General features: G+C 38.4%; 1 protein-coding gene across 3 annotated transcripts in view; it reads right to left on the reverse strand.

Moving 5' to 3' along the window:
- The window catches only part of CSNK1G1 (casein kinase 1 gamma 1), a 164107-nt gene that overhangs the window by 81970 nt on the left and 67411 nt on the right, over positions 1-14726 (reverse strand). For 2 of the 3 annotated variants that reach the window (XM_045822461.1, XM_045822459.1), the window contains exons 3-4: positions 13016-13056; positions 1817-1886 (exon numbers count right to left, since the gene is read on the reverse strand). In XM_045822461.1, coding sequence (XP_045678417.1) covers positions 1817-1886; positions 13016-13056 — 111 coding nt within the window. Of the gene's footprint in view, positions 1-1816; positions 1887-13015; positions 13057-13826; positions 13831-14726 lie in introns of those variants that run through there. The other variant, XM_045822462.1, reaches the window with a different exon arrangement.

The following is a 14726-nucleotide window of genomic DNA, read 5'->3' on the forward strand; positions in this document are numbered from 1 at the left end:
TCTAAGAACAGTGAACCATCACAAAAAGCAGACAAGATGTTAGGATGTTAGGAATGGCCACTGAACTTCATATAAAAGGCTTTGTGACTTTTAGATGATTGTCAGAAGAGATACTGGGAGGGCAGCCAAAAGTGGCCAGCCCACCTGACTATGAGCCAATAGCTGGCCTGACCACTACAAAAGCAGCCCCCTATGCCCACTGATCGCAATAGATGTTCTGGTCTCAGAGGTTGCAGTTTTTCCTTGCTGCCTTAAGGGAAAGGCAACTTTTTAAGTCCACTTTCCTGCAATGATCTTATTTAATAATGTTTTCCATGCATGCAGAATGTCAAAATGTCAAGAATCTGTATGTTCTCCTGTATTTGGGGAAAGTATGAACACAGTGGCACAGAAGCTATTCCTATGTTAACAGGTTCATGGGATATTGGGGCTCCACAGTGAAAAGGGAACACTGGCCTGATCTGGTGGGACAATTTGGAAGGGCCTACAGAGGACATTCTGGGAACTGGCCTGGTCGCTTTTCTTAGACCCACTCAAACTTCTCAGTTGGGCTGGATGTAGCATATTTTTACCTGTGCCTTAAATTTGTGAGATGTGTATCAACATGTTTACCATAAATGAGTTGTCATGATTATCACCATGAAATTTATAAAATTAGGAAACACATAACAGCCAACCTTAAAGTTACGGGAAGTCAAGCCTCAAGTTATACATATGTCCCATAGGTCCTATGCACTCAGTTGCCACTGTTAAATCCTAACTCAGGCACACTCCACATTTAAGGATACCATCAATGAACAAATAGTATATACTAAGAGGGTACTGTGAGCAAGAACTCCTGTGAGGTTCAATGAAAGACAAATGCTCATCCTGGCCAACCTAGGTTATGACTATGGCTGATTACTGCCATGGTCAGAGTATAGGACGACTTTAATAACGCCAAGTAGCTCTTATATAATTCTATATATTCTAAAGAAGTGAAACTCAAATTCCTTAAATAGCATCTTCAATAGTGATATCTGAAGAAGAAACCACGTTTCAGTCAATCACATAAAACTGTCACACTGAAGAAATCATAAAGCAGAGGAATGTCTACCAATGTCAAATAATGAAACTAGCACTTACAGTTTTCATCTTCTGTGAGAGATATGCTATAGGTACAACTTCCTTAAGGTTGGTAAGCTTAGTTAAGATATTTTTCTGGAAGCCAGTAAGATATTTAAAAAAATTAAAGCTTTTAGGTAAACACAAAACAAAACAAAACAAAATGAATGAAGAGGCATGTTTTTAAAATTATAAACTAAATTTTTAAAAATCCTCAAAGGCCATAGGTCATTACCATTATATAAAAAGGTCTTCTAAATTAATGAGAACAATGGATAAAATGACAGTGTTATGGCAAGTCAGAACGTGTATTTTACAGTATGTCTTTAAAACAGACAATATAGTCTCAGTGTGGTAAAATATAGCTTATAAATTAGCACTCATCCTTTCTTTCGGTATACATAAAGAAAAAGAAAGAGAATGAATAAACTATCAAAAAGCAAAACCCCGTACTATGTGTGTTTCAGGTGGGGGAAAGCACTCAAAGGTTGGTTGATAGGTACAGTAAGAGCATTACAGATCCCCAATCAACTCAACTGCTCTTCCAGAAGCCAAAGAGGAAGTAGCTTTTCAGTTGACTGTGTTTATTTTCCTATATAGCAAGTAGCGGAGATATACAGTCTGATAAAAGAGTGAAGTAAAGAAAATGTGCATACTTTAGGGCTTCCAGTAAGCTGCATGTTTGTAAACGGAGAAAACAGACTTGACTTACCTGCACTGCCAAGCTGCTTATAAAACCTGTACTCTAAATGAAGCTGTGGAGCACGTGATTTTATTGGTTCCTGAAATCCAAAGAGAAATACTGTGATCAGAATCAGACAAGTAGAATTTTTCTGTTCCTAGGTTTTCAGCATAAACCTGACTAAGACCTCTTAATATTTTTTTGTACTTTTCTGCTTTTGACTTGAAATAATTTTTTATTTTTCAATTACAGTTGATATACAACATATTAGTTTCAGGTGTACACACCAGTGATTAGACATTATATAACTAAGTGATTATCCCAATATATCTCATACCCATCTGACCCCATACCTAGTTATTACAATATTACTGACTTTACATTCCACTGACTATTCTGTAACTACCAATTTGTACTTCTTAATCCCTTCAACCTTTTTCACCCATAAAACCACTTAATATTTTAGAGATAATATCCATACACAATAGTACTTTCTTACCACAATTTCTCTGTGAAATCAAAGCAAGGGGGAAGATGAATCTAAACTACATACAATCCTTTCCACAGATATTTAAGTAAAAGTACTCTGTATGAGCCACCATTCAAGGATAGCTCCCCTTCCTCATTAAGTGTTCTCCTGAAATGTATTTTCCTAGGAAACCGGATGCCAAAGCTTTAAATTAACTACAGTATGTATTTCCTGCTTGTTTTATTATGAATTTGGGGTGATAAACAGCTTTATTGTTTTTAGAAAAATGCTATGTGCTCAGGAAGAAAATTTCAAATACACAAAAATCAGGAAGAAGCTAAAAATAATCTGAGTTCCTATCATTTTACAGAGAAGACTATTAACATTTTGGTGAATGTTCTTTCAAATATTCACATATATAAATAGATTAAAAATATATTTTAAATAAATGAGATCATGCTGTACTTGCTGTTCTATAATGTGCCTTGAAATCTGACAATGTGAGAATTACATTTTTCCACAGCAGTGAGTAAAGCCATATATTATTTTAATGACTATAGGAATCCTCCACATGTATGTATGTACACACACACAATTTTTGGACACTTGGATTGCTTTCAGTTTTCTGTATTATGAATAATGCTGTAGGAAAATTTTTATGTACAGTTTTACATTTAAGAAAATTACATTACAAATGCAATTAAAACGTGTAACTTTAATTGATACGGTGTTCAAGTTTTCAAATACAGAACTTTCTAAAGACCACAGAGATAAAATAGCTGAACTCCCACACTAGGCTGTATACCAAACTTCAAGAATTGGCTGGTTAATACTTTTGAATTGACAGTATACCAGGCAACTAGGTAACAAGAAAATCAAACATCATCTTTAAAGATACATCTGCATACTCAGTAGGATGATTTTGTTAACAAAACCACAAAAAATGACTATTGGCAAGGATATGGAGAAACTTAAATCCTTGTGCATTGCTGGTGGGAATGGAAAATGGTGCAGCTCGTTTGGAAAACTGTGGTAATTTCTCAAAAAATTAAACATGGAATTACCATATTATCCAGCAATCCCACTTCTGGATATCTACACACACAAAATCAGGACTCAAAATGATATCTGTACACCCATGTTCATAGTGGCATCATGCACAATAATCAAAAGATAGAAGCAACACAAGTATCTATCAACAAAGGAATGGATAAACAAAATGTGGGTACATTTTATTGCAAACATAAGATGGAATATTATTCAGCCATAACAAGGATATTCTGGCACAGGCTACAACATGGATGAACCTGAGGACATTATGCCAAATGAAATAAGCCAGTCTCGAAAGAAAAAAAGCTACAGCATTCCACTTATAGAGCAGTCAAATTCATAGAAACAGAAGGTTCAATAGTGGTTGCCAGGGGCTGGAGGCAAAAGAAAATGGGCAGTTGGTGGTTAATGAGTGCAGGGCTTCAGGTGAGGAAGATGAGAAAGTTCTGGAGATGGATGCTCTACAATGGGAATGTACTTAATACCACTAAACTGTATACTTAAGAATGGTTAAAAAGACAAATTCTTGATGTCAACTCCTTGTCAGAAATATGATTTTCAAATATTTTCTCCCATTTCATGAGCTGCCTTTTCACTGTGTTCAGAGTCCTTTAAAACAAAAATTTTTAATTTTGATAAGTCCAACTTATCTATCATTCATTGCTTGTACTTTTCATATCATATCCAATGTCATGAAGTTTTCCCCTAAGTTTTCTTCTAAGAGGTTTATAATTTTAGCTCTTATGTTTAGGTGTTTGATCCATTTTGAGTTAAGTTTTGTATATGGTATAAAGTAATGGTCCACTTTCATTTCATGTAGATATCCAATTTTCCCAACATCATTTGTTGAAAAAACTGTCCTTTTCCCCGTTAAATGGTTACTTATATTTTTTTTTTGAAATCCACACCTGAGGACTTCCAGTAAGATGGAGGCATAGGTGGACGCACCGTACCTCCACGCACAACCAAGATTGGAACAACAATTTAGAGGCAGAATAACACCCAGAACTGACAGAAAATTTATCTGAATGGAAGTCGGACAGCCAAGAAGTTGAAATAGACCCGTTTATCCAGATTGGTAGGAGGGGCGGAGACAAGCAGCCAGCACGGGTCGAGGCTCCGGTGGGTCGTGGTGCGGTGTGATGCGGTGCGAAGAACACGGAGAATTGGGCGCATAAGGCAACTGGGAGCGCATAAGGCATCTGGGGCACGCAAGATTGCAGCGGGTGAACCCTGAGTACGCAAGCGGCAGCTGGCAGACCCAGTGAGGCGGCAATTGTGGAGCAGAGCAGAGTGTGCAACCCAGGATCCCAGCGAAGGGACTGAGGTCCACGGAGAACGGAGCTCCCGCCATTGTTCCCTCTTGACCCCACCCCCACATACAACGTCACAATCTAGCAACTGGGGTGCCCAGCCTGGGTGAACACCTAAGGCTCCACCCCTCACAGTAACAGGAGTGACCAGAGCAAAAAAAAAAAAAAAAGAGAGAGGATGGCTCAAACAGAAGAACAAATCAGTGCCCCAGAACTCATCCCTTTGAGCAACCAAGAGATAGCTAACCTATCAGATGCACAGTTCAAAACACTGGTGATCAGGAAGCTCACAGAATTGGTTGATTTTGGGCGCAAATTAGATGAACAAATGCAGGTTACCATAAAAGAAATGAAGGAAAATGCACAGGGAACCAATAGTGATGGGAAGGAAACTGGGACTCAAAACAGTAGAGTGGACCAGAAGGAAGAAAGAAACAACCAAACAGAAAAGAATGGAGAAATAAGAATTCAAAACAATGAGAAGCTTAGGAACCTCCAGGACATCTTTAAACATTCCAACATCCGAATTATAGGGGTACCAGAAGGGAAGAGGTAGAGCAACAGATTGAAAACATATTTGAACGAATAATAGAGGAGAATTTCCCCATTCTGGCAAAGGAAATAGACTTCCAGGAAGTCCAGGAAGCTCGGAGAGTCCCAAAGAAGTTGGACCAAAGGAGGAACACACCAAGGCACATCATAATTACATTAGCCAAGGTAAAAATGAAGGAAAGAATCCTAGAAGCAGCAAGAGATAAGGGGACAGTAACCTACAAAGGAGTTCCCATCAGACTGTCAGCTGACTTCTCAAAAGAGACCTTACAGGCAAGAAGGGGCTGGAAAGAAGTATTCCAAGTCATGAAAGACAAGGACCTATATCTCAGATTACTCTATCCAGCAAAGCTTTCATTTAGAATGGAAGGGCAGATAAAGTGCTTCTCAGATAAGGACAAGTTAAAGGAGTACATCATCACCAAGCCCTTATTATAAGAAATGTTAAAGGGACTTATCTAAGAAAAGAAGATTTAAAAAAAAAAAACATGTATAATAAAAGGACAGCAAACTCACAATTATTAACAACCATACCTAAAGCAAAACCAAAAGAAACTAAGCAAACAACTAGAATAGGAACAGAACCACAGACATGGAGATCACATGGAGTGTTAGCAACAGGGGAGTGGGAGGAGGAGAGAGGGGGGAAGGTACAGAGAATAAGTAGCATAGATTGTAGGTAGGAAATAGATAGGGGGAGGGTAAGAATAGTATGAGAAATGTAGAAGCTGAGGAACTTATGACACATGGACATGGACTAAAGGGGGGGAATGTGGGTGGGAGAGGGTGTACATGGTGGAGGGGAGTGAAGGGGAGAAATGGGACAACTGTAATAGCATAATCAATAAAATATATTTAAAAGAAAAAGAAAAAAAAATCCGCACCTGAGGACATGTTCAGTGATTTTAGAGAGAAGTGAAGGAGGGTAGAGAGGGAAACAAATATTGGTGAGAAAGAAAAACTTCATTGAGCGGTTGCCTCTTGCATGTGCCCTGACAGGAACTGAACCTACTACCTAGGCAAACCAGCAACTCTTTGGTTTACGCAATGAAGTTCCAACCAACTGAGCCACACTGGCTAGGGCATTACTTATCCTACTTTTTAGACAGGCTCAAAGGAAGGAGATTCCACAGCTTCCCTTGATAATTTGTACTGGTGTTAAGTAAGTTTCACAGCAGGGAAGGTCTTTGTATGTAATTTAAATCTCCACCACTGAAATTTAAGCCTCTCTCTTTTATGTCTTCTAAAACAGATAAAATAGCTCCTCAATAATCTTCAAATAACAAAACTATTCAATCATTTCTTAGACTTCCTTTATTCAGGCAAAGTAATTTCAACTCCCTTAACCTATCCTCAGTGGTCCTATTTTTTTAGCTTTTTGATCATCTCTGACAACTCTTTCTGAACCTACTCGAAGTTTTCTGCATTCTTCTTAAAATACAGAAAACATTAAGTCACAGAATTCAGAAGTTTTCTTGAAGTTATCTAGTCTATCCTGTTGCTTCTTAGAAAGTTTTATCTAAATCAATTCATGCAGACTGGAACACAGTAGGTCCTCACTTAATGTTGTTAGTAGAGTCTTAGAACTGTGGCAAAACAATGTATAATGAAACCAATTCTATGCAACAGGCTAAGTGGTGTAAAAAGGAGTTCCTAGAGCACTGATGAGTTGTCCTAATAAAACAACACTGAACAAAATGTTATTCAAGAACCGGCTATATTATATCCCCAAGGAATGCTAAAGAACTCATTCCCTCATTTGATTGTAAAATCAACAATTATTAGAGTTGGACTTCAAGTTTCTCAAGATTCTTGAAGTTAGAAGAAAAATATATAACATTAATTATCCTGTAGAGTCACTTCCTTATTCATTTAGCTCTTCAGATAGAGAAGAATCACTCTCAAGTCTCCTTTTGGTTTTAGATCTTCCATCATACCATTGTCAAAGCCAGCAATTATAGAATTTGTTTGCAAGATCTCAAATCATTCACATGGAATCAAACAAACATAACGACAAATTAATATGGAACCAGACACAGGTTGATCTAAATACTAAAATACAAAGTGTTGTTTCTGATGAAAAAGTCTTTGGGTTCTGACAAACCACAAGGGGCAACAGATCCTTCATCGAACATAATACTTTCAAAACTGTATACTGGAAATCTTTATAAGAAATATTCAATCTGATTTTGGGTAATTGACTTAACAGATAAAAAAGCAAAACCTTTTTAGAGTTATACAGCTGAAACTAGGAATACAATCATGTATGCTCAAAAATGAGGGGCTTCTATTGGCAAACAGAAGGTTTTACATCCTTCAGTCAACCCCTTCAGCACATGGTTCTAGCCTGCTCGGTCAGTGGGAGCTTCAAGGTGCTCTTCTGGGAGCACTATGAATAAAGGACATTGGAAACAATCAGCCTACAGCTCATGGAAGGCAGCAAGATTAGCAGTGTGGAGAGATTTTTCTTTTTTACAATTGTTAGAAAAACTCTGTTAAAAAATAAAACCAACCCTGGCTGGCGTAGCTCAATGGATTGAGCACGGGCTGCGAACCGAAGTGTCGCAGGTTCGATTCCCAGTCAGGGTGCATACCTGGGTTGTAGGCCATGACCTCCAGCAACCACACATTGATGTTTCTCTCTCTCTCTCTCTCTCTTTCTCCCTCCTTTCCCTCTCTAATAAACAAACAAACAAATAAATAAAATCTTTTTAAAAATCACAAACCGATTACACTAAACAAACAAACGAACAAATAATGAAACCAGCCCTGGCTGGCGTAGCTCAGTGGATTGAGCACGGGCTGCGAACCAAAGTGTCGCAGGTTCGATTCCCAGTCAGGCCACATACCTGGGTTGCAGGCCACGGCCCCCAGCAACCACACATTGATGTTTCTCTCTCTCCCCCTTTCTCCCTCCCTTCCCTCTCTAAAAATAAATAAAAAAAAATTTTTTTAAAAAGAATTTTTAAAATTAAATAAATAAATAAATAAATAAATAAAACCAGAAATATCAATGAGGATGGAGGAGAGACTCATTGCACAACTTTGTTTAAACTTCATATGATTTTTAAAAAATTAGATTTTGTTGATTATGCTATTACAATTGTCCCAATTTTCCCTCTTTGCCCCCTTCCACTCAGTAACCCCTATTTTCTAAGGCAATCCCCATATGTTTGTTCATGTCCATGGGTCATTGAGTATAAATTCTTTGGCTACTCCATTTCCTATACTATGCTTTATATCCCCTTGGCTATTCTGTAACTACCTACTTGTACTTCTTAATCCCCTCAGCTCTTCACCTATTCCCTCAAATCCCCCCTCCTATCTGGCAACCATCATTGCTCTCCATATCCATGATTTTGTCTCTGTTCTTCTCTTTTTTTTAAGATTTTATTTATTCATTTTTAGAGAGAGGGGAAAGGAGGGAGAAAGAGTGAGAGAAACATCAATGTGTGGTTGCCTCTCATGCACCCCCAACCAGGGACCTGCCCCACAACCCAGGCATGTGCCTTGACTGGTAATCAAACTGGCCACCCTTTGGTTCGCAGGCTGGCACTCAATCCACTGAGCCACACCAGCCAGGGCTGCTTAGTTTGTTTTTAGTTTCAGTTGTTAATAGATATGTTTTTGCCATGTTATTGTTCATAGTTTTGATCTTTTTCTTCAATAAGTCACTTTAACATTTCATGTAATAACGGTTTGGTGATGATGAACTCCTTTAGTTTTCTCTTGTCTGGGAAACTTATTACCTGCCCTTCCATTCTAAATGATAGTGTTGCTGAGTAGAACAATTTTGGCTTTAGGTCCCTGCTTTTCATGACTTTGAATATTTCTTGCCAATCCCTTCTAGCCTGCAGATTCTTTTGAGAAATCAGCTGAAGGTCTATGGGAACTCCCCTGTAATTAACTAACTTCTTTTCTCTTGCTGCTTTTAAAATTATTTATCTTTAACCTTTGGCATTTTAGTATGGTGGTTCTTGGAGTGGACCTGTTTGCATCCATCTTGTTTGGGACTTTCTGCTTCTTTGATTTGCATGTCTATTTCCTTCATCAATTTAGGGAAGTTTTCTTTCATTATTTTTTCAAATAGATTTCCAATTTCTGGTTCTTTCCCTTCTCCTTCTGGCACCTCTATGACATAAATGTTGGAAAGCTTGAAGTTGTCCCAGAGGCTGCTGATACGGTTCTCATTTTGGGGGGATTCTTTTTTCTTCTTCTTGTTCTGATTGCTTGTTTTTTGGTTGCTTATGTTCCAAATCACTGATTTGATTCTTGGCTTCATCCACTCTATTGTTGATTCCTTATAAATTGTTCTTTATTTCAATTAGTGTATCCCTCATTTCTGACTGAATCTTTTTTATGCCGTTGAGGTCTTCATTAAGTTCCTTGAGCATTGTTATAACCAGTGTTTTGAACTCTGCATCTGACAGATTGCTTATTCCATTTTGTTTATTTTTTTTTTCCTAGAGTTTTAATCTGTTCTTTCATTTGGGCCATGTTTCTTTGTCTCTTTGTTTTGGCAGCCTCCCCTTTTACCCAAGCTGAGTACTCAAGGTTTACCCTCTATGTGGTGTGACTACATTCTCCTCTTATAGTTGAGTCTTGGCTGCTGTTGGCAGATCAGTGGGAGGGATTTACCCAGCAGTCCGCTGCAAGGACTGGCTGTGACCACTGACCACCAACCTCCTCCCTCTGTGGAAGACCAGCTGTGCAGGGGCAGAGTGATGGTGTTCCAACATTATCTGTAGCTGTCCACTTGGTGTACAGGCTCTGGGTTTCTTGGGTGGTACAAGCCAAGGTCAGCTACCACCTGTGTTCTGCCTGGGGCCACCCAGCAGTGAGCTAGCTACAAAGTAATCTGCAGGTGGCTGCTCCTTGTGCTGGCCCTGGAGGTTGCCAGGCGAAGACAAGCTGTGAACCTAGCTTGGTGTCACTTAGCAAGAGGTACAGGGGCTGCAGGCTCAATGAAGCCAGATGTTGCTTGTTTGAGAAGACTTAAGATGTGAAGGGATGAGCCCCATAAGCTGGGTTGGACATTGCGTCAGGGAAATGCCAGAGCTACCAAAACATGTGAACTGGGTTGATGGAGTCTCAAATATGGTGGTCTCCTGCCAGCTCTGTGGCTCTGTTCAGGTTCAGAAAAGAAACAATGGCCCCTGCCAGCTGTTCTGTCTGGAAGAGTGTTGTCCCCCAGCTCTCACCCTGATGCTAGATGCCTCGGTTCCTCCCTGTGTGCCACTGATACCTTTCAAGGTGCTACCCTGGTGCTGGAGCTAAGAGCAAGTGAGTCTGAGTAAATCTGTGCGTGGGTCTTTTAATAGGAACTGCTTGGGAATCCAGAAGTTTCTCTCCTTGACTTAATCCACGCTGGTTTTAATACCCAGAAGTTATAGGGATTTGTCTTCCTGGCACTGAACGCTGGGCTGGGGGGCCTGGTGTGGGGCTGGGACTCTTCACTCCTGAGATACCCCTCCTGAATATTTATCCACCACACAAGGGTGTACGGCCAGCTAGTTTCATGTCTCTGCCCCTCCTACCAGCCTGGATGAATGTGCTTACTTTAATTCTGTAGTTGTCGGACTTTCATTCAACTCAATTTCTGATGGTTCTGAGTGATGGTTGTTCTATGGATTAATTTAATTTTGTTGTGGTTGTGTGAAGGCGTGACCCGTGCTTACCTATACCTCTATCCTGACTGAAAGTCCCCCAGAATCTACATTGTATATGATTTTAAAAAATAGGTTCCTAGGTATCCAAGAAACAACAGCCCACAATGAAGATCCAAACATAGTAGAACTGAAACAGTACCAGCAGGGCTTCATTTTATTTCTCTGCCAGATGTTGATTACACATTTCCTTAGACGGAAGGCTATTTGTCAGAATCACAGTTATTCTGGAATACACATGCCTGCCTGAAATCCTAAACCAACAGCAGCCGGTTACCTTGTAGGATTGTTAACACTTAAGGTCAATTTTGCTGTTACAATGAAAAGGGCTCAATTACTGCCCTTATATCGCCCACAAAGAATACAGACCAACAGCAAGAGAGGAGACCTATAGACAAGATTGTTATCCTCTAAAAAGCCTTTATTTAAGATTTGTTTGAAAGAAAAATGAGGTACTAAGATATACCATACCAGATAACATAAAGTCTATTAGAACGAAGATTTAATAAAATTTAAAAGTAAAATGCAATCATCGATCATGGCAACAATACATTATGTAAGTTTTATCTAAATAGGTTGACTAGTATGAATCTGGAAAGAGAAATCTAGATAGAAATAACTGTCCCTAACAGAAAGACTCAAAAGATAGCTTGATAAATAAAGAAACAATAACAAACACACAGTATTGAGACAATATTTTAAAGTCTTTTAGGGGCTACTTATTCCTGTTACTATTCCTATAGCACCAAAATTATTACAACTTACCAAAGTAATAAAACAGGAAAAGTAAAAGAGCAGATGAACTAGAGGACATGTTTGCAAAATAACCAAATCTGTATAAAGTTTTTTAAATGGTTAATCCTTTTGAGAGTCAATCTGAGAAAACATTTGGCATGCATTGTTACATTCATTATCTCTTCTCACTCCCATTTCTTCAACAAGAGTTCCAAGAGAACAAACAAAACACTTGGTTCCCTAGCAGCTACCTGCTTTAAGCCCTGCTCTTTGCTCACCTCTTTGTAGAGAAACCAATCTGATAACTGTCAGTTGTTCACAAGACAACTCTAACCCCTCCACAAACCGACAATTGGAATGAGAGGAAGGGACCAACCACAGAGCAGGTGTGGATGTAGTAGGTGAAACTCATGAGAAAAGAACAGCATTTAATTGTCACAAGAAATAGTAAAGCCCAAAACTGCCCAGAACTACCTGCAAACCCTAGGAAACTTACTAGCATTTAGTGGGAAGACAAACATTTATACAATTTCATAGAAACTAGTCATATGAAACATTTCATATAACTAGAGATGGTTTTATATCAACATTAAAGATAAAGAACTTTTTCTTCTAAAATTGTTAATCCTTAAAAATAATTATTCTTTTTTAATAGGATGCTATTTCAATGACTAGTTAGTTATTCATAAGATTAGGACTGACAAAACCAATTAAACTCTGCTTCAAGTTTGATCCCATGATGCATTTTTCATGTTTGGCAGCTTTTTAAGACAATGGTCAGATGATTAAATTTGTTTCTGTACTAAATATATTAATATAATATCTTATATTTTAAAAATGAATCAGCCTCCTTGACCAGTGTGTTTCAGTTGGTCTGGCACTGTCCTGAAAAGTGATAGGTCGTCAGTTCAATTCCTGGTCAGGGCACATGCCTGGGTTGCCAGTTTGGCCCCCAGTTTGGCCCCCAATTGGGGTGCATCCAAGAGGCAACTGATTGATTTTTCTCTCTCACATTTATGTTTCTCTCCCTTTCTTTCTCCCCACCTCTCTAAAAATAAATAAGTGAAACCCTTTAAAAAAATCAATCATATTAAAAAAATCGTAAAATTTTCAAATGATTTTATCTTTTCAAGTAGCACTGTAAAAGTTACAAAGTTCACCAAAATTACTAGTTTTCCCAGTGATTTTTTCCTTCTGGCTGTTTTTTATTAACTATTTTTGTTTCATCATGGCTAACATTATAGTTAGCATCATCTAATGTATACAGTGATTCATGATTGCAACACTGTGTACTGTTGAAGAAAAACGACTGTGGGATCATATGCAAGCAAAAAAAATTGACGTTAGTATTTTTGTAAACATTCACAACTATTTCCTGTAAAAAGAAAGATGCAAGGAGTGAGAGCATTAGCATATACTTAGCACAAACATAGATTCTACTCACCAGTTTGATAGCTACATATTCATTGGTGTAGAGATTTTTACCTAAGGGAAAAGCAAATGTATATTTTAGTGACATTTATTCTGGAAAATGCAAAGCAAAATCATAGTTTACAGGTCATGAGAAAGGTCACATTCCCATATATGAAATATGATTTGAAAGTAAAAAGCTAAACAGAGATGATGAGACCCAGTAGGACAAAAACAAAAACAGCTTGAGTGTTTGAAAATTTACATTAGATATGGGAATTTTTTTAAAAAAGAACTCTCTCTCTCATATATACAGGTTTTGTTATTTAACATTTTCCAAACATTAAACCATGAGGCCAAGAAAAAAAAGCCAGAATTTCAAAGATACAGAGATGTTTAACTCTTGACACAATAAGCACAAACCCTTGCTTTTCTAACTCACTGACAAATGGGGATACCGAAATCATCTTTTTGTGCCTAGCCACAAACACAATATCTCAGCAGTCCCCAACCTTTCTTGCACCAGGGACCAGTTTCCTGGAAGACTGGAGGGGCAGGCGGAGCTCAGGTGAGCTTAGCTCCCTCACTGGCTATGGAGGTTTGGGGAAGGAAACAGAAAGGTGGAGCTCCAGTGAGCTTCACCAGCAGCCTGTTTCCTAGGTTGGGGACCCCTGTAGTATCTGATATACAAGTGGTAACATGTTTGCTAGGGAAAACCAAGTTGATTTGATATATAGAGAAGGTTCTTCTGAGAAAGATCTAGGGCAATAAAATAAGAAGGCTAGTTTAGCCCTGGCTGCTGTGGCCCAGTGGATTGAGTGCTGGCCTGTGAAACAAAGGGGCACCAGTTTGATTCTCAGTCTAGGGCACATGCCTGGGTTGCGGGCCAGGTCCCCAGTAGGGGGCATGAGAGAGACAACCACACAGTGATGTTTCTCTCCCTCTCTCTCCTTCCTTTGTCCCCTCTCTAAAAATAAATAAAATCTTAAAAAAAAGACGAAGAAGGCTAGTTTAGAATCAGATTATGGGTAATCCTAAATGCAAATGTAGGAGTTTCAACTCCATTATTCACCTTGCTGTGAAACCACCAAAGGTCTTGTGCTAAGAGAAAAAGCATAATGGTGAAAGTTGTATCTTTTAAATACTAATTTGGTCCCAATGTGTAAGATAAAAGAGAGGACACCTAGAAGTAAGATAAATAGCAAGTTTTTATAGCAGAACATTTAAAGATTAACAGCTACCACATAAAGTGTGATTATGAAGATTACATGAGTTAGAATACATCAAAGTCCTTCATAAACTGCAAGATGCTGGATAAATCTAATTTTTATTACTTCTATTATCATTGTAGGTATGAGGCAATAATTTCTGAAAGAGAATGAGTTAAAAGTAGGATTTATAATCAAGGTAATTTTAGGAAAAATCTAGCCACTGTTGGATTACATGTTAACATGAGGGATGAGGAAAAGAGAAGAGTCAAAAATGAGGCTCAGTCAGTGAAGAACAAGAGAGAACCAAGAGAGCAGACAATGATCATTCCACTCTACCATGATACCTTCCTCCAAGTCCTCACTAAACCTAAAAATAATAGACAAATTGAGAAATACCCCTTGTCTTCAGTTTTCATATCTGTATAAAAGAATACAATCACAGAAACATAATAAATGAGACAGTCTGCATAACACCAAACATCATGATGACTTATGTTTCATAAAATGGTGACTTGCTTGTATTTGCATATTTTC

This window comes from Phyllostomus hastatus, unplaced genomic scaffold (assembly GCF_019186645.2).
Source record: "Phyllostomus hastatus isolate PE091 unplaced genomic scaffold, TTU_PhHast_1.1 phas_scaffold_501, whole genome shotgun sequence".
In the NCBI taxonomy this organism is placed as follows: Eukaryota; Metazoa; Chordata; class Mammalia; order Chiroptera; family Phyllostomidae; genus Phyllostomus; species Phyllostomus hastatus.